This window comes from Astatotilapia calliptera, chromosome 5 (assembly GCF_900246225.1).
Source record: "Astatotilapia calliptera chromosome 5, fAstCal1.2, whole genome shotgun sequence".
Lineage (NCBI taxonomy): Eukaryota > Metazoa > Chordata > Actinopteri > Cichliformes > Cichlidae > Astatotilapia > Astatotilapia calliptera.
Window position 1 is genome coordinate 28,648,291 of NC_039306.1, and position 22,878 is coordinate 28,671,168.

A 22,878-nucleotide genomic window follows, 5' to 3' on the forward strand; every position below is an offset into this window, starting at 1 on the left:
AATGCGTGCCCCCCTCCCCCAGTCCCTGTCACTTAAATTTATTCACGGCTCTGCGATTGTTTCGACTGTTTGTGCAAGATCCGATCGCCTTTCTGTGGCCAACATTTACTGTGTTGTTTCCACCTGAAAAAGAAAAAAAATAAACGCTTTTAAAAATATTTGTAGGCATCCGTAAGGCTGCCTATTGTGGGGGATTATATGAGGCAGTTGCCTTTATATGTTCCAAGTGAGCGGCAAAATGTGTTTTAGATACCGGGTGAGGCTTGAAGAGCTGAAGACGGGTTTATCGAAACGAGGTGTACACTTGTTTCATAAGGAAAGCGCCTTTCTTGCACAAAATAGGTAGACTTTGTGCGCCGCACTCAGTGTCAGCGCATATTTCCAGCAGTTTCTCCCGCCCTCTCCCCCCCAACAAAAAAAGAACCCCAAAAAAACCCACAAAAAAAAATAAACGGCTTGGCATCCTTGCGCAGCTTGAGTACCCTGACAGCAAAGACGCGTAGAATTGTATCCTTCAGTGTGATTGTCCATTTTAAAAGTACGGGACGTATGTCAGGCATTGTCTGTGAGCTTATTTTATTTACTTAACAGATATTACAGTGAATGGAAATAAATCAACTCGAGGTCATCTTCAATAACACAGCCGATAGCCTACTTTAATACAGAATGAATTGCTTGTCTTTTGTAGCAGAAAAAGAAGCCTATTCCACTTATCGAAATTGTGTCGATTATACGTGCAATTAATTCCGGCTCAGCCATTAACTAAGTGTTGATTCCGCTGGGTATAAAAGAAGCCCTTTAACGGCTGGTGAGGCTGACCCTCCCCTTCTGTACGAACACGGCAAACATTTAGCTTTTTTTCTTTTATTTTTGTGTTATAGATTTGAGTCTTCACTCCTGTTGTGTGTCATTTTTATTGTGTGTGTGAAGATGGAAGTCAGTGTGATGTAGCCAGGCTCAGAGGCATATAGGCGGCAGAACATGCGCAGTGGCCGCTCGTGCCATATTGGAATGAGGTCGTGAACGAGAACTGCGTTAAGCTAACGGCACGCTGCCGAAACAAAGCCGGAAGTATCTGCGGATTAATCCTCGTCACAGCAAAAGCCCCGCTCGTTGCTCGGGCAACGGCTGTAAAGCGGTGGCTCGTAAAGGCGGTTTTATTGTGAAACGTCCCACCGGGGCCTCGGCTTTTTATTCGCGCTACGCTAACGCTGCTGAGAGCAAGCAGGCGGAGAGGAACGGCATCTAAAAAGCGACTTGGAAAAACTACTTAGCGGTAAGGGGCCGATTTTGCGACTAAATATTCACTTGGTACGCGTTGTTGCGCACAAATTCCTGGCGATGTTTTGTGCTGGGGTGGCGCATTCGCCTTTTTTCCCGTCTCTCAAAAAGATGAGTCGGGTTCGGTCGAGTGTAAGCGCCCTTATTGCTCGTCAGCCTGCTCTTATTGCTCAAGCCGTGACGTTCAGTAACTTGACTCGGACACAGGCGGTTTTAAACCATGTGTCCGAGGAGTCCCGCACGGCTGTTACACGCTTACCCTCGTGTTTTTTTAATTTATTACACGGAAATTGAGCACATTTCTCCGGCTGCCTGTGTCATGTTCCGCTCAGTGTGAAAGTTAGACCGTTGGCGCTGTAGTCTCTCTCTCTGCAAAGCCATTGCGTTGATGGCCCATCTCTCTCTCTCCCTCTCTGAATGCTGCGGTTAGTCGGAAAAAGCGGCGCAATCTTAAGCTAGTTACAGTTCAAGGACCGTGTGGAAGTGTCCATGGATGTGCCCTCGTGTAACTCCGTATATTTGTACCGTGTTTAAGTCTTGCATAATGAAGGTTGCACGACCTCATCCGATTTGTGTTGCTACCACCAAGCAGGCTGCATAAACTAACTGCCCCCCCCCCCAAATCCCTCTTTCTCTCTCTTTTTTTTTTTTAAATTCCTCTAGCTTTTTAACGCGGATAAACGAGATGATGCTCGAAATGTCTGCGCTTTCCCGTCAGATTCACCGTTCACTTAATGCACCCTATTATTCATCAGCCCCCTTAACTTCCCTATTGTGCAACTTGAGTGATCCGCTGGCTGGCAGCGGTTGCTCGGGTTGACGTGCCGCTGTGCAACGAGCAGCCTTTACTGAAACTAAATCGAGCACCTGAAGGAAATAGGTGTTATTTAAGCGTGCTGTATTGAGGAAATTGGTCTTTTCCATTTTTTGCCTCCTCCCCCTTCTTCTTTTTCTTCTTCTTTATTTTTCTTCTTCTTTGGATGTGTAGTTGTCGCAGGTTTCGCTGGGATGTCGCAGTGATTTACGGGAGCAGGCCAACTCTTATTTGTTGGGCTCTTGTTTACAACCATTACCTCCACATTGAAGATGTCAGGGTGTCTGAAGTTATTTAAATCGCCTCGGAGGGTGAGAGGTGTGTGTTTGGTGATGGGGGGTGGTGTCTGAGGAACAACCAAAAAGGCTGCTGTTGTGAATTTAATGGTATCGTTTTAAGATGCGTTATCAAGAATGACATAGAGTTTCAACCTTATGTGTTTCAACCTTACCCTTTAAAGGTGGTTTCGCCTAAAACCAAAACTATTCTCGCTTTCCTATTGTGCTATTATTATTGACCTATAAACCGTGTGGCTTTCGTGTCATGAACCAAGAGGTATCAGTCAGACAGTTCTGCCTCTGTAGACTCAATAGAGGATCATTCTGTTTGTGATGTGAAATTATTCTACTGCAACACCTCCTGGCATTTAACATAACCTCATATTTCATTGTACACAGTTTATTTTTTTTACCACATAAAATGCTCCTATTAACACATTGGGTTATTTAGAGCATGGTGGGCTGTCACAGTTTCCAGATGGCTTTGTTGCTGGTGATTTTTTTTATTATTATTTTTTTATTTGTCACATTTCATTGGTTTGAACACCACCAACAGAACTCTGGTTTGCAAGAAACCATGAAAGATTTGATAGCATTACAGGTGTAAATTTATACCAAATGCAACAGATACGTTTTAGGTTTTGTGAAGGTCAGAGTGTGGGCTGCTAACTGTAGAAATACATTTTCAGTCACTGGTGGATGACATTTAATAGTGCTTGGGGAAGTGACTAATTTAATTGTATCGAAAGCAGATTGTGTTCTAGAAAAGCCACACAATGTGTAAAGACTTATTTAGTTGGTTTGCGTTTCCCTCCCCGAGACATCAGAGGCCCTGAAAGGCATTATTGAGAACGCTCAGTGGCATGCTAAGTGCTGATGAGAGTATGATTCGGTGAGTGCTTGTAAAGAGGATGTAGTGTGGATGTCAGTTGTGGGTGTGTGTGCATTTGGCTCTTTCTCTTTCAGGTTCAGTCAGAGTCTTGGCTGTAGAAAGATTCAGGCAGAGCTGTGGTCCACACAGACCACTTTACTTTATATGAAACAGGGGAAGTTGCTTTTCTTCCTGTCTGCTGTGGCAGTTACACAGCAAAAGTGCTGCACCTCATGGACTCAACAATTCCCTGTGAAATAACCAACTGCATGGGAAATGTATCCATGTTCCACTCATAGTGATTCTCAAATGCTGACGTCCTCCTATTTGTTCAAGAAAACATGATTCAGTTTTATGTTGTTTGATTTTTGTCAAATGTATTTATTTAATCTGAAAATCCTATTGAGACCAAATCTGGCCAAGGTAGCAGCCATACAAACTCCAAAATATCAAAAAAAAAAATGCAACAAGTACCATAAAATAAAAGATCTACATAATTATATACAGTATAATTTAAAACTAGTGGTCTCAAGAAAAACGTCCATACGTCTCCTTCACTGCATTCCCTATGGTGCTTTTAAAATCAGCGCTAGACATAACTGTATTTAGGTTTGGGTCTTTCATGTAGGCACAAAAGAGAATGGGAATGACATGAATTTGGATGTCTCTGCCTTGCTTGTGGGTGTATTTTTACACAGCTCAAGTAAGATTCCATGTAGATGCTTCTATTTCTAGCAAACAAGATGGAAAGATAGGAAAGGCAATACAGAAACCTCACAAATCTCAGCGTTAGGGGCTAAAGGAAACAAGTTGTGCCAAGAAGGTAATAGGGAAGTTGTTCAGACTACAGTACAGAGTACCCGTTCTTAGAAAAACCATAGCCCTTAGTTTGCAAAATATTTTAGCAATTGATTTGACAAGACTTTAAAATATATCGTGTCTTCGGGTGCTAGCGAATAAAGCCATGAAAACAGCCAAGGTGAGCTTTAATCCTGTCAGGCTGACTTTTAACTGCAGTTTGAGCAAAATGGCTATAATGTGAAAAAAATGTAAGTGGTAAAACATGGTTACATTGAAAATTTAAATTTGCAAGTCATTACATTGAACAGTTTTAGAACAAAATAGTTCCTGTGGCTTTTAGGGTATAATTAGTGGTACGTATTTGCATGATCAGGGTTAGGATTCTGAGCGAGTACTTTAAAAATTTATCCTCTAAGGGGTCCCAGTGACCAGGAAGCATGAGGAACTTTTAATGCAAACTCACATCGTCAGAACGTAAATGTTACCTGAAAATCCTCCATGTGTGAACAAAATTATCAAGGTATTGTGCTCGCGTGCTTGGAGGGAAAAATGAAGCAATCGAAAAGAGAATTTCAATTAGAAAACACAGACTTCTTCATATATGAACAATAAAATAAGACTGATCTGAGATGAGCGCTGCACTCGCTGTTTGACTGAAGGGTGTAAAAGTCATCAAGAAAACAGTTTTCAAACTGACAGGGTGTTCAGAAGCAGAAAGGGAAAATACCTCACGTGTTTAAGCAAAATGAGGAAAAGAAGCACCAGCAGACTCCTCACAGGAGGACTCATTGTTGAGCACACATCATTAATCACTGAACTTGAAGAAACTGAGAAAAATGTAATTTCTTTATTGCAGAAATGCTAGAAATGCTGCAGCCACAATAATGTCAATCATTCCCTTAGCTTTGTGAGTATCAGAATCCAAAAATTCTGATATTTAAAAAAAATAACAATAATCAACTAATTAAAGGAAAAATAAAGCGGTCTAAAAGATATTTGGATATGAAGTGTCCAATGAGTCACAGGTCTGACAGTGTTTCTGTGTAATAAGTGAAAGTGTAGTTGTTAGAACAGCCTGGGATCTGTGTAAAATTGTGCTTATTTCTAGTTACAAAGAAATGCAAAGAAATCTGAGGCTCCAGTCCCTAAGCACTGGATGGACATAGAAATCTTTGTGATGGAAAGGGTGCACTAGAGATGCAGGTTTCTCAAGAAAAGGAGAAAAACAGACTGTTTACATAAAGTGGGTGCTACATTTGTGTGATGTCATTATGGATGGTGATGGACATAATGCATTATCATTGTTTGAGTTTGTGAGACCCTTTTTAGGGTTCTGTTTTTCTTTATCTGTTGTATCAAAATGTTAATTTTAATTAAGTACAGAATAAAAAAAGAGATATCAGTTTAGAACGAGGCCCCTAGGACCCCTTGGAATATAGCTTTTTTACTAAAGGCTTGTAGCTCTGCTCCTATCTCTACTGCTCTTTTTCCACTCTGGTGTAAGGAGTGTGCAACCCCCTGGCCCCCCCAGGACAATGAGGTCCTCTGCTGCGTGTTTGTGTATGTGCTGGAGGGAGGGGGAAAAAGGCAGATCGAGTAAGGGACAGGGTCGCGGGTGAAAGGCGGCACTGGTCCCGGCGGAGCACGGGGGTCGCAGTGGTAGTCCCGCGGTCGGGAGGGGGTGGCTTCTGATGGCGGCCTTGGTTTTAATAGAGACATCAGATGTGACAAAGACGGGCTGACAGGGCGCCTGAATGGAGCTGCAGTGACAGACAAGCTCTACTCAGCATCCCATACAGCGTGCTCTCCACCATCGTCACGCCCAGCGCTCCGCTCTTTCTCATTCATGCCACTTCTCTTGTTGTATTAACTTATTTCATCTGGCTCTCACAATGCCCTGGGTTGGGTTTCATGTGTCCGAGATTGACGTGCGAGTCCGCATTCATGCGTTTGTTCGTTTTCACATTGGGCAGGAAAAGGCATATGACTGTGGTTTTAAAAAGAAGAACCCAAATGAGTTTCACAAGTAGAGAGGTGAGGTTGGATGAGATTAGCATAGCTACATATATTTTCCAGCTATCGTACCATCTGGTGCGTTACTTAGTTGGTAAGTCCGGGACCAGATAGAAGCACTTTGAATATTAATGTTAGATCTTCTCTAAAGACATTGGCAGCCTGATTATCAAGAGGCAGCAGTCCTTGATTTTCAAATGGCTCAGGGATTCAAACTAATGCAAATTCTTTTTTTGTTTTTGTTTTGAAGCACAGTTTGCAAATTAATGCTGTTGAATTTTCTTTGTCTTATGTCTGCTGTTTGACCCAGTAATGCAGGTTACTCTGCCTGCCATTGTGATGCTTTCTATTGTCTATGGCGAGTGGCTTACATGCTGTTAACTGATACCGATGTTTATATATTATAATGATATAGATGGTGTTAAAATAAAGGTATAGGCATAACAGTGGTGTGCCACAGATGACTATTTGGAGCCTGGATGAGTGCACTGTTTTCATTTCTGTGTTTCATTCTCTCTTCTGCCAGAGTTTTGGAGTCCTAGTTGGCCGCGAGGGCACCAGCATGAGCCAGGAGACACTGGTGTCTGGTAAGAACAATTGTGTGAACAAATGTGTGAAAGGCAAAAAGTTTAGGGAGGTTTTGATTATGAAATTCAAAACCATAATTGACATTTAAAATAACAGTTTGGCTACACAAAAGTCTGGAGTGACCCCTCATTGCTTTATATTGAGCTAGATAAGTGTTAATAGATGCAGCGATTCATTTAAACATGGACAAAAATTAATGTAAATATAGTATATGAGGAAATATTAGAGGTGGAAAAGGGGCACATTTTAATTAACTAAAAAAAATAGACATTTGTAGAACAGAAAATTAACCGAACCAATTGTGTGAATTTGGAAAACAAACTAAATTCAAATTCAAATATAGAAATATCCTTAGTTTTAGTCTTTGTCAGTAGGCAATATTTGTCATGGAAATGTTTATTGAGACTTGTCTGCGAGTCAATTGCTTTTAAAAAGTTCTGTATTAGTTTTTGATTTTACTTATGCCTGACATGTGCCTTCCATACATAATACGTAAAAAAACTGAAACTAATGAAAATGAAACAGCAAACCGATAATTTTCCAACAATAAAAACTAAGTGACACAAACAAGCCCACTCTGGAAATGTACTTGAACTGAATTGAAAACAGAAAGTCAAAACGAAATAGAAACAGAAACTAGTTAGAAAATACAAAAGCTTTAATAACTGTGCTTCTTGAAGGGGATTCAAAGCTCTTTGGATGTTGGCTGACTTTTAATCTTTCGTGATGATCCCACGCTGAGGTCCGGGCCAATCCATGACTGATATGGTTTTTCTGCCCAGGTGCTATCCAGTTTACTGCACTGGCAGTGTGTTTGGGATCTTTGTCATTGCTGAAAAATGAAGCTTTTTCCAGTAAGCGGTTTTTCAGCAATTTTGATAGTTGCCCAACACCAGTGGTTGAAATGCAGTCCCACACTATGACAGAACCTCCATCATGTTTTACAGATGGATGCAGACATTCACTGTTGGACCTCCTTTCCTGTATGCATTTTTGCAACAGGCTACTAGTAACAAAGGCCCCATTTAAATTGGTTTCTTGCTAGTACGTAGACACAGCACTACATCATCCCTTGTGTTCCAGTTGTTATCTTTAATGCTTGCTGTTAAGTGACTCAACAAACAACAAAAAACATTCCTACAAGAAATGGTTAGCTACAAGGACTGTGCTCAAAATAAATATGGAAAAAAAAAACCCAAAAAAACAACAACCCAAAAATATATATAAAACTGCAAGTGACCCGTGGATATTTGTGCATTCCTGTGTAGGACAAAATGCTGGAAAGCAGGTTCATGAAGAAAAATGCGTTTGCATTCCAGATGGAGACTCTGCTCAGGATGCTCCTGACTTTAACTGGGATGATTACCTGGAGGAGACTGAAGCCGTGGCTGTGCCCCATCACAGCTTCAAACATGTGGGTGTCGACAACCTTGACAGCTTACACACATTTCTGGATAAACTTGTGCTAGCTATTTATGATGAATTACATAGCTTCTGTGTAAAGTCTTCAGAGAGACTGGTGGGGTCAAATGTCATATTAAAATTTAAATTGAAGTTTTTAAACTGCCCATATGGTGTTTCATTAATGTGCTAGAAGGCATAGAATGAGGAAAACAAGCAGTCAGCACCATGTCTGAATGTTCTTTTTGTAGTAACAACAGAGTCACCACTGTCACCATTTTTTTCTTTCCCGACTAGTGTAAAGTTGGCTCTAGCTGTTACATTGTTACAAGTTACTTCCTGTATAGGCGCAACTTAAGTTATTCTGTTGTCAGATAACCAAAGCAAGTAAATGTGAGTGAAAATTAAACCCTTTTTCATAGTAACTCTTGTTAATTCTATTAACTAATTACAAACATGTGCCTCACATATGGGCAGTCCATACTGCAGCGCCTTTTTTTTTAGGTTGTTTTGATTTGACCAGCTGTAATATGCAAAATGCATTGAAAAGGTTTGGAGATGTTGAGGAAAACTGTGGGTCAGGTTTTGAAGTAATCCAAAGAAATCTGACCACATGTTCTTTGCAATCCAGTGGATTATATGACTAAATATTTCCATGTGCTTTGTGCTCATTTTAAAGAAACCTAATCCAACCCTGTGTTCTCTGGATACGTTACTTGTATCAAACAATTGGAGAGTCCTTGTGTTCTCTCATAAAACTAGTGTTTTAACCCATGTTACTTAAGCTGAAAGCTGGTAGGTAGATTTATTTAGGATGAAAACCAATAGAATAAAAGTCTTTTCTCTTATGTTGATTTGAGCTCCTGTTTTCCGTTCTCCCCTCAGGTGGACCAGGGCCTGCAGACAGGGCTGACTCCAGGCATGAAGCTGGAGGTATGTGTGCGCTCTGAGCCTGACAGCCCTTATTGGGTGGCAAACATCATCACCACATGTGGACAGCTGCTGCTTTTACGTTACGAGGGATACCAGGATGACCGCCGTGCAGACTTCTGGTGTGACATCATGACGGCAGACCTCCACCCTTTGGGTTGGAGCCGGCAGCACGACAAGACAATGAGGCCCCCTGAAGGTGAGGCGCTGCTGGGATTGGCATCGTGATTTTTGAATTGTGGGACGCATAGTTAGAGCTGACTGATCTCATAAATCACAGTCAAGTAACCTTTCTGTCTTTTAAATGGAGAGAGCTCTGCAGAGACAATGTAAGATTTTGGGGGGTTTTCTTTCATGCCAAAATGTAATTTAATGTTGGAACTCAACTAGGCAATTGGACTTTTGTTCATCAGTTAGATTTAAGTAATGAATATTTCTGTTCCCCTGATGTGCTGCTGGCACAGTTGCCCAAAGGTGAAACACTGGGGTTTCCCTTCTGATGTTCTCGCTTCATGAAAAATAGATTTCCCACAAAATGGGTAGGCGAAACACTGAAGGAAATTAACTTTTTTCTTGTGCATTTTTTACATTAATGGAGATTAAAAAAAACCTTGATACTTGTGTGTATAAACAGAAAACATAACAAAACAAAACCAAATACTTGATTTACCATTATGGGATGTGGTAGATGACACAGATGAAAGTTTGATTAAGATAACATCTCACCTTCAGTATATGATCCCGCTAGTATTTTTTTTTTTCTGTTTTATAATTGATGTGATGCTTCAAAGCAGCTGTGTGAGGAAAAATTAGAATTGGGATGTGTGTAATGCTAAAGACCACCAGCTTTTTTGGTTAATAAACTAAATGGTGTGTGTGAATCATCCACCTCAGGTGTGCGTGAGAAGCATCAGGACTGGGAGGCTTTGCTGGAAAAGGCCTTGGCTGAGGAGTGCAGCGCGCCTGCCAGCCTGCTGGAATTGGTAAGGCAGGGGAAGGAAGCAGCTGTCCTTCCAAAAGGCTACTCACACCCAGGGTGGGGTGTTAGCTTTTGGCATTTCGGTACCCACCCGTGCCAACAACAGTCTCCTCTATCAGGGCAAATTTACGGCACACACTGTGCACTCCCATGTGTCAAATCACTTAAATGTCAGATAATTACAAGTTACATTCTCTCACATTAGACGGGCAGTTGAGGAATTGTGGATATATTAGGGAAGGGATGTTGAAGATAGAGCTGCCAGGGATGTGGAGAGACGGAGGCAGGTGATCAGCTGTGATAACCGATAAAGGGAGCAGCCGAGAGGAGATCCTCTCTCAATATTTGACTTACCTTTGAAAGTAATGGGGTAATATTAGAGCTTATTCCAAATTACAAAGTAACAAATTAGATTTACTATATTAAAATTCAGGCCCAGCAGAAGGAATTTAAAGCAGCAGAAGTCAGTGTCTTTCTTCCTTTTTCCCACTTCTTAGCTTTTCTGTCTTCATTTCTGATGCCAGACTCCCTCAACATGGACAATTCCAGTTTTTGTGGAGAAATGCCATCCTTCAGAGACTTTTCTTTTTTTTAAGCTGTGCTTTGCTCGCAGAGTTTCTCTTCTACCTTTGTGACATCCACATTTACCTCTTCTGTCAACTCTTTCTGTGATTATTTTATTTGTTACATTTTGGCCAGTTTGCCTTTGATTGTTGTCAAGCTAGAAAATGTCTCTCCTGCAAATATTATGTAAAACCTATCAACCAGTGTTGCAGTGTATCCACAGGCATTCATCTATAAATGTCATCCCAAACAGACTTTGCCTCACGCAGCCCCATATCACACTCTCACCTCCCTTGCTTCGCGGTCAGAACTTTGGTTTCACTGTGGTACTCTTGGCCAGGATCATGCCAGCCATGCTGGAAACCATCTGAACAAATTTATCTTGTGTCTCATCTGATCAAAGAATGCGCTTCTATTATTAATAAGGCTTTTTTGTGCACTTTAGCACAGTTTAATCTTTTAATTTTGTGCCAAAGAGCAAGCAGGGGAATTTTTTTTTTCTTGGCTGGTATCCATAAAAGCTGACATCAGCACAGCGTGCTTCACACTGTCTGAGCTGTTGCAGAGCATCTCATTTCTACTCAAAAACTCTGTGCCAAGTCTTCTTTTAAAGTTCTTTTTGTACAAGTGGTTCTTGGCTTATTCTGTAACTTCTGATTACTGTGGAAATGTGTTCCAATAATTTTTTCCCCTGATCTTCCTCTATCCTTTTCCGTCTTTGTGAACTCTCAGTATCAGATTGCTGCATTGATTTTCTACTTTGGGGTCTGTATTCACAATATAGTATCTCTGAATATTTTGAGTGTTTATGATAGGAAACGGGCACAGAAATAAGGCAGTTGTTAGAGATGAATTGCTTTTAAATTTTAATGATATTGCATTCATCACTGTTGCTACTTAGTTATTTGTATTTTCCTATCTGTATTTTAAGTTTAGATTTATATCTCTAAGAGCCATAATAAAAAAATCAACATTAGAATACATCTCAGCTTGAACTAAATAAGATTTTATCTGCTGAAGTCTGAAGTATACAAAACACAAGGCTCTGAGCTTTTGTTTACACCATGAATGATGTGCTGCTGGAAGCAAATACACTGTAGGAGCAGCCTGTGAAATTCTTCACATCCATTAGTTAGCTTTCAGTCACCGTGCTTCAGTTCTGCCACTTAGCCATGCAGTGCATTCTCTCCACTGCAAATTCCTCTCCTTGTCTAGGCGTGTGTTCATGTGTGTTTGTGTTAGTGTGCTATGGCCTTGCCATTTACCACTCCTGGCCCCTTTCCAGCCCCAGCGTGGCAGAGACCCAGTGGAGCTCCTGTGTGCGGGCTGCTACGTGGAGCTCCAGGATAGCGTTGACCCGGGGCTGGCCTGGGCTGCTGAGGTGGAGGAAAATGTCGGAGGAAGGTTGAAACTGCGGCTTATAGGCACAGAGGGTCTCCCAGACACACCCGCAACTCTCTGGCTCTTTTATCTCCACCCACGCCTACACCCACCCGGCTGGGCCAAAGAGCACGGCTGCACCCTCAGGCCTCCTTCAGGTCAGTGGCATCGACATGGGACAGGTTTTATTTCCAGAAGTAAAGGAAGTTCCTTTCTTCTTCATCTATAGGTTTCTGAGCAAAGTGCCATTGCATGCATTAGTGACAGTTTAGAAGAAAGGACACGTGGACGAACTATATGAATGCATTTTAATTATCAAGTGTAATTCTATTATTTTTCTATACACTGGCCCAGCAACAAAACTTCTCAGTACTTCCTGCTAGACCTTGAAATTAATTTTCCATGCAGGATTTGATAGATCACTGCTAATACTTTTGAAGTGGATACAGTTTGTTGGCACTGGAGGCTGTTGCTCTATCCTTACTGATCTGTCTTCTAGTACCACCAAAAGTCTTTTTATAGCTCAGATACAGAACAATGTTAGTAAAAGGAGTTAATTAGATCTTTTTAGATTACTTTTTCTTCTTCGTAAGATGTTTTTATTGTATTTTTTTTTTCAAAAGCAGTAATTTGATTTCAGCCATTTAATTTCTGTCTGGAGTCCAATATCCTGTGATAAGAAGTTTCTGTTTTGTGGTTGCAACATTGTGGAGAGCGACATCGATTTTTTTTTTTTTTTTGCTTCCCTTGTTTAATTAACTGGGAGCAACTTTTTAAAGGTCCAGCTACAGACCAAGCTGACATACAGGCTGTGTTTTACCAAGTACTGCTTTATACTTTGTGTTTATTTAGTCAAATTCAAAAGCATGCCCTTGATAATCAAACATTACCACAGTTATCTTTAACAGTTGGTCTTTGTTTCAGATCTGTTAGGTCTGCGGACAGAGGAGGAGTGGGAGGACGTGAGACAGAGGATCAGTGACCTGCCTCAGGATGAAGCTCTGACTGCAGAGTTAACTAAGGTACGGTCAACTGCGCTCTTTATTTGTTCTTCCCGAGCAGAACATTCCTCTGTTTATTCACGAGTTAACATTTGATATTTATGCTTAACTGAAAGCGACATTCTCCAAATCGGGTGCTGAAAGATTTTTAAGACCAAGGCTTTTGGAAATGGCTCTTCATACAAGCGTTTGTTTGTCTCAGGATCAACCTGCCATCTCTGCTCATTGTTTCAAAGAAGGGATGAAACTAGAAGCTGTTGACCCTGCTGCTCCCATTTCCATCAGGCCTGCAACTGTCACCAGGGTAACGGAATTTCCCATTAAATCTGTGTCTTCTGTGCTCAGTTTTGCTTCTGTTTACTGAGAATTTATTTGCTATCATACTGCAGTGAAACTCAACTTACAGCGAGTTATTGGCTTGCCATCCACTTTCTATTTCAGAGCAGGAAATAGAAAACGCTTTAAACTATGTACTATTCTTAATCATTATTTTCTTTATATGTTACAACAATATATGTAACACAATCAATAATCAATCATTTTTTCATCAGCTCAGCACTACTTTTATCTTTTTATTGTTATATGTGCAGTGTGAAAACAATTCAATACACTGTTGTTGTTATTATTATTATTATTATTATTATTATTATTGCACTATTCTCAGTCTTTCCTCTTCAGACACCGGGGATGCAGCCAAATGTAACAACAGAGTTTCATATGCCAGAATGAAAGCTTCCTTGTAGTTAGCTTGAGTTGGGCAGCGATGCCATTTTACTTTAATATTTGTATGTGAAATAATCTCAAATTTTAACAGCACAAAATGCTGTCATTTAAAAAATGCTAAATATTTCTCTACAGTAGATTCCTAAGAAAATGGTCTGCTTTGATGATGGGCTCTCCCTGCTTTTCTGCTAAGCACAGCTAATGGCCCCTCGTTTACTCACGTCTGCAAACCTGCGTACAGGGAAGAAACTTAAATTTTATCAGATCGAGTTCCAGTGTTTAAATTATATGTGAAAGTGACTCATCACTGCAACGTGTTCTGCAGCATCTTGGGCAGCAGGTTCTAACTTGTGAAAAGGTTGATCTTTTTACACAGAAGTGTGGCTGCTCTGCTCTATCAGAGCTAAAAAATCTGAGTGTTTCTGTTTGGTTTTTTAAAATAAGCCCACTGGCATAAAATAATATAAGCAGAGGGAAGGACATGTAAACCAGAGGACTTTGGGGGAGCCTCACAAAGCACCCAGAGTGTCCATGCTGTCTTTATTCAGTTAAAAATGTCTTTATTCCGTTAAAAAATGTTTATCCAACATGCTTACATGTGCCTGAAACAATAGATCATATTAGAAATGCTAAATTGCTAAAAACTCAACCAGCTCAGTGTGACTACAAGATAAAACATCTGACAGTCTCTGGGTCCGGTGTTGTATATTCCAGGTGTATAATGAGCAGTACTTCCTGGTGACAATGGACAACCTTTGTGATATTGAGGAGTCAGAGAGTGCTGGGCGATCCTTCCTGTGTCACAGAGACAGTCCGGGGATCTTCCCTGCTCAGTGGAGCCTCAAAAACGGGCTCCCACTCAGCCCCCCACCAGGTTTGTTCTGTCACTTATCACTTTTTGACAACTTGAAATCAGACAGTTCATGATAACAGTGGTGAGATTGTTTGTGCTGTCTTGCTTTCTCTCTAAATTGCCTTATTTCCTTCTCTTGTTGGTGTTTATTGTATCATGCACAGGATACCAGGGTCCAGACTTTGACTGGGCAGACTACCTGAAACAGTGTGAAGCTGAAGCTGCTCCTCAACATTGCTTCCCAACTGTAAGTAAACCTTTTTTCTTTTCTTTCTTTCTTTTTTTTTTAGCCATCTGTCTTGCAGATTACTGACCAGAAAAATAATGATTAAAAGAAAAAAGAAAAACTTGGGTCTCACTATTTATTCATGCTTCTGAATTGAGGGTTATTTGTTTGTTTGTTAGTTTTTTTTTTTTTTTTTATGAATTGAGTTTAAATAAAATAATGTTGTTTATTTACATGATGGTGCATCTAAAAACTAGGCTAAGTTAAAAATTTGAGGAAAGGGGAGAAAATAGTTCAATAAAACATTTTTCTGATATAGTTTTGAGAGAGACTGCAGGAAGCGAAGATAAAAAAGATAACAAATAGTGGAAATATTGGTTTTCCTTGATTGTGTCATTGCTTATTCTGTTTTTTCCCTTTTGCCTGTCATAAATGACCAAATATGAGAAATTACACTTTTCAGTTTAGCCATGTGACTGACGGCATAATCGGATACCAGTGATGAAATGTATCCCAACTGTGTAATGGGGTTGTAGAGCAGGTGACCCACTGTGACTTCTCTTGCTTTTTACGGGAGACTCAGCATGTTGTTTTCCTAATGGACAAATTTCACAAAAACTAACCATCAGCCATCCTCCCTCGCCGTGAAACAGCTCTCTCTGTTTACCTCCCAGGAGCAGTGTGAGCACAGCTTCAAAGAGGCCATGAAACTAGAGGCTGTCAACCCACTATCACCTGAGAACATTCACGTGGCCACAGTCACCCGGGTCAAAGGGCAATACATTTGGCTGAGCCTTGAAGGTGAGATGACTACTGAAACTTTAGTAGATGGATTCAAATGAACAATTACAATATGCACAGTTTTTTTTCTGCTGTTTTAAGAAGAAAATGCTGACATAGTATTTGAATGGCAGCAGAAAACAAATTTGCAGCTAATTACGCAAAAGGCAAAGTTCATTTGTGCCTCTCTATTGTGTGCCTTCCTCCTGTTTTGTATGTACTCCTCTTGTCTATTATTTATTTTTGTTGTCCTACTATTTATATTTTTATTCCATGTACAGTTGGTGTGGAGCACCCACACTTTAGTTGTACATGTGCAATGACAACAAAAGCCTATTCTATTCTTCTATTTTGAAAATAATCTTTCATTTTAAAAGAAGCAGTTTCATGTCTGATAAAGAGTGTGTGTGTGTGTGTGTGTGTGTGTGTGTGTGTGTGTGTGTGTGTGTGTGTGTGTGTGTGTGTGTGTGTGTGTGTGTGTGTGTGTGTATTCTTGCAGGTCTAAAGCAGCCCATGCCAGAGCTGATAGTTCATGTGGACTCACTCGATATATTTCCTGTCAGCTGGTGTGAGACAAATGGCTATCCACTTGTCTACCCTATTAAGCCCTCAGGTATACAACATGACTCATCATTGTAGAGTTTCATGGTAGTGGTGGTTACCCAGCAGCTTGAATAAGCCTTTTACTAAGAACACAAATAGAAACAAAATACGATCTTCATTTTATCGTGACGTTGGAATAAATAGCAATGAAAATCAGTGCATCCGGGCACACGTTAATCTCTCCTTGCTTTTCAGTTGAGAAAGAAAAGAAGATTGCTGTGGTGCAGCCAGAGAAACAGTAAGTATGAGAGGAGGGGTGGGGTGTGTGATTGGTGGTAAAGTGGACTAAGCTCAACAGCCTTTCAACATCTCATTTAATTTTCATCCTTTTACAGCAGAACTCCCCCCAAGTCTTCATCACCTGACACTGTCAAGCAGCAGATAACAAACCAGTCGGAGACAGGTCAGTTTGTCTGATCAGTTTTTAAGACCCTATATATTATGTTCGGTCTGCTGCTTATCTACTGTGGTGGTTCCATCATATATATGTTCTTGTGTGAACGTGTGCAGGGCAGGGCAACGGGAAATACTGTTGTCCCAAGATCTACTTCAACCACCGCTGTTTCTCAGGGCCCTACCTTAACAAGGGACGCATCGCTGAGCTGCCTCAGTTCATCGGCCCTGGAAACTGCGTCCTCGTGCTCAAAGAGGTGAGAAGGCTTGGTCAGCTGGTGACATGTCAGATATTTTAGCCATTTTGATATCCAAAACATTGTTATATGACCAAATATCAACAAAGCGAATGCGTTCCAGAAGTAAAAATCCCATCCATATTCTCCATAGAGATTTTTATTATGAGCCATAAAGTTGCAAACATCCAAAGCAGATTTAGGACAAGCTACAGCATTATGAAATGCCGGAAAGTGTTTCAATGGAAACCACAAGTCTGCATGTATATCCGCCTTGTTTTAACAGAAACATCTTTTATTGTGATGCTGTGGAACTACTTTACCCACAATCCTCAATCAAAACAGTGATGACTCTGATTGGTGGAGGTTGCTGTTACCATAGCAATGTTTAAACCCCACCAAATGCCAGAACACCAAACTTCAGAAACTGTGAGAGCGGTGATTACAGTCAGGAATAAATCACTCTACCAATAACCATGCAACTATGCTGTAGTTTACTACATATACACAACACAGACTACTAAATGTCCAGCCATATAAAAAATGGACACTTAGCACTCAAGGGTCAGGAAGTAATTTGCTGTGGAATCAGGGGTTATGGGATTAATAATTCTTTCACCAGTAAAAGTAATTATCTGCACAGTCTTGTGCCTGGCCTCTTTTCTATTTCTATTTTATTTTTTTATTTTTATTGTCATGTTTCACCTCGTAGCTGGTTGGATTGGTTCAAGGCTTGAAACTCTTGGTACAAGGATTTTTTCATTTTTTTATTTTTTGTTTAATGGAGAAAATGAATAAGGAATTCACTTCCAGAAATAGAATCCTTCAAAACGTGTGCAGTAGCCATTGTTCTGCGTTACATCTTTCTTTTGTGCAAATTAGTCAGTGTTAGCAATGTCCTAAATTGTCATACTGAACACTGCAAATGTAAATGCCAAATTAAAGGTGGCAGCTTTGTCACTGTGAGTATAATCAAGTTAGGATTTCACCCAAAGCACTGTATAGCACAGCTAGACCCAGGTTCTGAAATTGTTCAGCTCGTTGTGTTTCCTCAGAAACTAGTGAAATTATGCCTATTAGTTAACAACAATGTTATACTGTACAGCAAAAATCTTGTCTCAGGCTGATTAGGGATTTTTGATGTTAAGAGAAAACACATAGTGCTACTAAAGTATAAAATAACAAATTCTTTTCATCGTTTTCATCTCGTCTCCAGGTATTGACTCTGCTGATAAACTCGGCCTACAAGCCCAGCCGTGTGCTGAGAGAGCTGCAGCTGGACCAGGAGAGCCGCTGGCAGGGCCATGGAGAGACACTCAAAGCAAAGTGAGGAGACGCGTCATTTAATTCTTCACTCAAAATACTCAGTTCTTCAGAAGAACCTGTAGGAATAGAACAAGTGCTTCCAGCTGGCATATTTGACAGAACAAGCTGGTTTAAAAGTGTACTTAAAGCACAAATAGGTACAGACATGGGTGTATTCACACCGGAATCAGGGGCAACCCACTAATACTTCAGTAAAGTGGTGAATAAGATGATAGCATCTAGGTTTCTGTAAGGCGAGATCTTGTTAGATTACATATCGAAGCGGTTTTGGTTTTGAGTAACTGAAACTTTTTTTCCAGCCCAGCACTTTGTGGAAAATTAGTCACATTTACCATTGCTTTTCTTTAAACATCAGGTACAAGGGAAAGAGCTACCGGGCCACCGTGGAAATAGTCCGTACTGCAGACCGTGTGGCAGACTTCTGCAGGAAAACCTGCATTAAGTTAGAGTGCTGCCCGAACCTGTTTGGACCTCGCATGGTTCTGGAGCACTGCTCAGAGAACTGCTCTGTCCTCACCAAGACCAAATACAGTAGGTGGCAAACAGGTCATTGAGACTTAAAATTATTTCTCATTTCATCTGAAGTGTTTGTTTAAATAGCTAGAGAGGCAATATAAACAACCTCTGATATTCATGTATAATATCTTAGAAATCTTTGTATTTGTTGATCAGCTGTTATAAACTTTTTGAGATGCAATTAGAAAACTCAACAGATTTCTAATTGAATTAGAAAGTATATGTGCAATCTGGACGTTACCCGGCTAATAAAAGACTCAGATCATGCAGTGATACAGTGGAAATCCAGTAGAACGTGTTTCTGTAACTGACAGCATTTGGCATTTGAAAGACTGTGAATACAGTGGCGTTCATCAGGAAAAGGAACGCCATTGCAGACGTGATACGGAATGTCTAACATTTCCAACCAATATTTGTAATACATGCTCAGCATTGTGGTGGCACGTGTAAACCTCTAAAGCCCCAACCATGACATAATTGCTAGAAATTAATGTTTTGAAAATTGTAGAAGTCTCAGAACGCATATATTAAATTTAATAGGATTAATGTTACTTTTCATTATCTGTTTGTTATGTGTGGAGCTCCATAGTTGTCTACTAAAGAGGTTTTGCACTCCAAAATAATATTATTGTGTGTTCTGTGCATGTCTCCTCCTCTTTTGTCTGCCATCTCTTGGGGCAGTTTGTTTTTGCAAATGTGTTTTGTTTTGTTTTGTTTTTTTTTATATATATATATATATATATAAAAACTTGTATATGGAAATGTAGGTATTTAGAGATTTTAATTAAGTGATATATTTTTATTTTTATATAAATTTTTTTTTTTTTTTTAATTTGGTAATTTCTGAATATTTTTTTTCCTTTTACAATTTTCTTTTTTATGGTGCTCTCATGGCTCCATAACTTGTTCTCATTTTGCCCAAAGCTTATTCACCTTCAGTTCATTTGTGTAGCTCGTGAATAGAAATGATCTGTGCCTTGAATGTGAATATTCTGAGAAATTTATTTATTTATTTTGCAATAACCTTTTGGCTTAGCGGGTATTCAGTGAGCACACAGAGTTGGTAGAAAATTGGTGTCAGGGTTGGCCTCTTTGATCTTGTGTAAAACTTTTTTCTTTTTTTTTCTTTTTTTTGAAGCACAAAGCCACAGATTTGCTGATATGTTTACTGCAGCTGCATCACAGTGTTGTGGTTAACTGATGCAATTCAATAGCAACAGACAAATGATTATGCTTTCTCTTTTTTCATCTCATTCAGACCTACTGAACAGCCTGTTTATCAGTGCTTTTCTTATAGAGAGCGTTTAAGAATACAAGCATTAGAGTCAGATTAATATCCATCTGTTTCAGTGGTGTATTCAAGTCTATAAGACATGCCAGATGCAACATGATAATGACACAACAGGTTTGTTGTTTTACCATCAGCATATTACTATGGAAAGAAGAAGAGTAAACGTGTTGGTCGTCCACCTGGAGGCCAAACTAATCTGGATGCTGGAGTGAAAAGAAGGGGGCGGAGGAGGAAGAGGAGGAAGCAGCTCTTTGTCCATAAAAAGAGACGCTCATCAGCTTCCGTTGACAACACACCTGCCGGCTCTCCACAGGTACCCCAGAACTCATGTTACTTCTGCATTAAGCTTTAGGTTAAACGAACTGTGTGAAGTGACCGCTTGTCATCCTTTTGCTCACAGGGCAGTGGGGAGGAGGAAGATTTAGATGAGGATGACTCCCTGAGTGAAGACTCTGGCTCTGAGATGCAGGACGATCTCCAGGATGATTCAGAGCAGTCAATTGGGAAATCTCAGCCCACCACACCGTCCCCTTCCCCGCCGGCGACTCCCAGGCCGACACGCAGACGCCGGAAACCCCGCTCCCCCTCGTTCTCTGATGATGAGAACCGCCCCCCTTCACCAAAGGTGATGAAAATTACAGAGAGGAGCTTTGCAATATTTCTAATTATGTTTCCAAGCAGTGTATCTGTAATTAATACTCAGCAGGTTCACAAAGATTTTCCACTTGTTCTGCGCTCTGCCCCTCCAGTTGCACTCTAAATAAATGTCTTGTGCTTTCTAACATTTCCATTTTAGTAACATTTTAAAAGGTGTTTCTGCCGCATTACGGTCTGTCCCATTATGCTGCTTGAAAGAAACAAAAATGTCTCCAATGGCTGTTTGACTGTGACCTTTTACTGCTTTTACACAGCTATTATTTCTTTAATGAAAGGTTTAGGTCTGCTACCCGTCTCAGCATCAATTGCAAGGGTTAAAATGAGCTGCGAGCCTTTCGTCTTTGGCAGGGAAATCTCAGTCTGTCTGACTCACACTGTCTATGTGTTTGTAGACGCCAAAAGCTGAGCCTCCTCAGAAACTCTGTTTGGATACCAGCCCCCTGGAGTGGAGCGTTACTGATGTGGTTCGTTTTATCAGGACCACTGACTGTGCGCCTCTTGCGAGGATTTTCTTGGATCAGGTATGAAAAATACTCAGACTTAATGGCCGTGGCCATTAGGGATAAGAGCTCACTCTGCTTCAGTGCAATAAGTGTATATATACACTTGTACTGTATCCATGGTTAGAAATTGAAACATTTTAACATTTCTTGTGTGTTAACCCAAAAACAAGCTATATATAGAATGCATCTCACATGAACTCGTGTGTTGGCAGGAGATTGACGGACAGGCGCTGCTGCTGCTGAACCTCCCGACAGTGCAAGAGTGTATGGACCTGAAGCTGGGACCGGCCATCAAGCTGTGCCACCACATCGAGCGGGTCAAGCTGGCATTTTATCAGCAGTTTGCTACGTAGCTGACGGGGGACCAGATGTGGGATGTGACTGCACCCTGTTCTGTGTGTTAATCCATTCAAAATCAATGGGTTGTTTTTTTTTTTTTTAGGGGGGTGGGGTTCCCCCCTAACACTGGACCTCATTTAGAATCCTTCCTATTCCACAACCTGCGTGGACATGATAGACGAAGCAACATTTCTTGATCCTTGGGGAGGGGGAAAGACAGCTGAGAAAGTAGAAGACCCAAAGGAAGGAACTTGTGGCTCTTTGATGGCACAAATAAATGTAAAGACACATAAGTATAAATTCCTTAAATTCAACATATTTTGACATCAAAATAAACCATCACCAAGGACTTGCTTTAGGTTTAAAAAAGAAAAGAGCTTGGTTTCTGTATCTATTTTAATTAATGCTGTTTGACTAATTTGTATCTTCAGAGTGTTGTGAACCTGTTTTTTTTTGTTTGTTTGTTTGTTTTTTCCCCCTTTTCTTACCCACTTAAAAAGTGACTTAGCGCCACTTCTAGAACTCTTGTTCTATTTAATCATACTTTGCAGTCCGCTTAGGGCAATACCACAGGATCAAAGCTTTTAAATTGTAATACTATGGGATAAGTAAGTAATAATCTCACTAAGTAATAAGTGAGATTAACTGCCTTCTGATCTGGTGACTTCTGTGGAGAATATTTAAAGTGTCTTCAAAAATGTATTTCGGTGTATTAGTTAAAGAAAAAGAGTAATCGTTTCTTCAGAAATCAAACTAGACGATGCAAAGAGTCTGCTGCCCAGTTGTGAAGCGATAGTTTGAGTCATTGCAGGGACTGCATTAGATTTTATTTTAAACATGCAACATGTATATCAAGATCCGTTGCTAGTTTTAAGATGGAATACTTTATGCCAAATTTGTATGTTTAATGTAAAATGGGGTCTTGATCTTAAGAGACTATGGCTCTCTGGTTTAAGTCTCAATATGTGAAATGATTTTGTACTGCAAGCACAAGCAAAACCATGCACTACATGGTGGTATGCAATTATGACACGTGCATGTCTGTATATAGTGTACATATTCAAATATCTTCTAGTGCAACAGGGTGATTTGAAAGGGGGGAAAAAAATCGTCTTTGTGCATATGTGTAAATGCCCAAACAACATGATATATTTGCACAGAATAGGTCTAAACTTTGCAATATTGGGTATATGATGCGAGTCAGTTTAGCTACAGTTGATAAAAACATTTTTAACAGCAATGGGTTATTTTAATTGCTAATGCTAAATGAAATTAGCAGTTTTAAAGCAAGATGATACTCTTAACATGCTTTTGTAAGTCGTTTCTCCCCTCGTTTTTTTCAGTCCGTGTCGTGCGATTTGATGTAACGTTCTTCAGTTTGTGTGATGTTTATGTGTTTACTAATTTTCTCGTAGTTCCCTTGTGCTCAGAACAATAGCACAGGCCTCGTTTGAAGATTATTATCACTGCTATTTAAAGACAACACTGCAATAAAAGCTGAACAACACTTTTTATGCGGCTCGTGTTTGTT

The 22,878-nt window shown here is 40.3% G+C and overlaps 1 protein-coding gene across 4 annotated transcripts; it reads left to right on the top strand.

Moving 5' to 3' along the window:
- The first annotated feature begins 1,044 nt into the window (after positions 1 to 1,044).
- Positions 1,045 to 22,859, top strand: sfmbt1 (Scm like with four mbt domains 1). Of its 4 annotated transcripts, none has more exons than XM_026168696.1 (21): positions 1,045 to 1,276; positions 6,585 to 6,645; positions 7,915 to 8,060; positions 8,933 to 9,176; positions 9,872 to 9,960; positions 11,806 to 12,058; positions 12,825 to 12,922; positions 13,104 to 13,205; positions 14,339 to 14,498; positions 14,642 to 14,724; positions 15,378 to 15,504; positions 15,983 to 16,096; positions 16,282 to 16,324; positions 16,422 to 16,489; positions 16,597 to 16,736; positions 17,932 to 18,041; positions 18,397 to 18,587; positions 19,983 to 20,161; positions 20,249 to 20,473; positions 20,898 to 21,026; positions 21,221 to 22,859. In XM_026168696.1, exons 2-21 carry the CDS (start codon positions 6,621 to 6,623, stop codon positions 21,359 to 21,361), a joined length of 2,667 nt encoding a protein of 888 aa, XP_026024481.1. In that variant the 5' UTR covers positions 1,045 to 1,276; positions 6,585 to 6,620; the 3' UTR covers positions 21,362 to 22,859. The 4 variants fall into 4 exon arrangements, with proteins under 4 accessions (XP_026024481.1, XP_026024482.1, XP_026024484.1 ...); XM_026168697.1 differs by having other exon boundaries at positions 18,397 to 18,572; XM_026168699.1 differs by having other exon boundaries at positions 1,046 to 1,276; positions 7,966 to 8,060.
- The last annotated feature ends 19 nt before the right edge of the window (positions 22,860 to 22,878 follow it).

Coding starts and splice junctions, on each gene's coding strand:
- sfmbt1 (XM_026168696.1), top strand. CDS start 6,621: ATGAGCCAGGAGACACTGGTGTCTG. Junction 6,646..7,914: donor CCAGGAGACACTGGTGTCTG/GTAAGAACAATT, acceptor ATTCCTGTGTAG/GACAAAATGCTGGAAAGCAG. Junction 16,737..17,931: donor GCGTCCTCGTGCTCAAAGAG/GTGAGAAGGCTT, acceptor TCTCGTCTCCAG/GTATTGACTCTGCTGATAAA.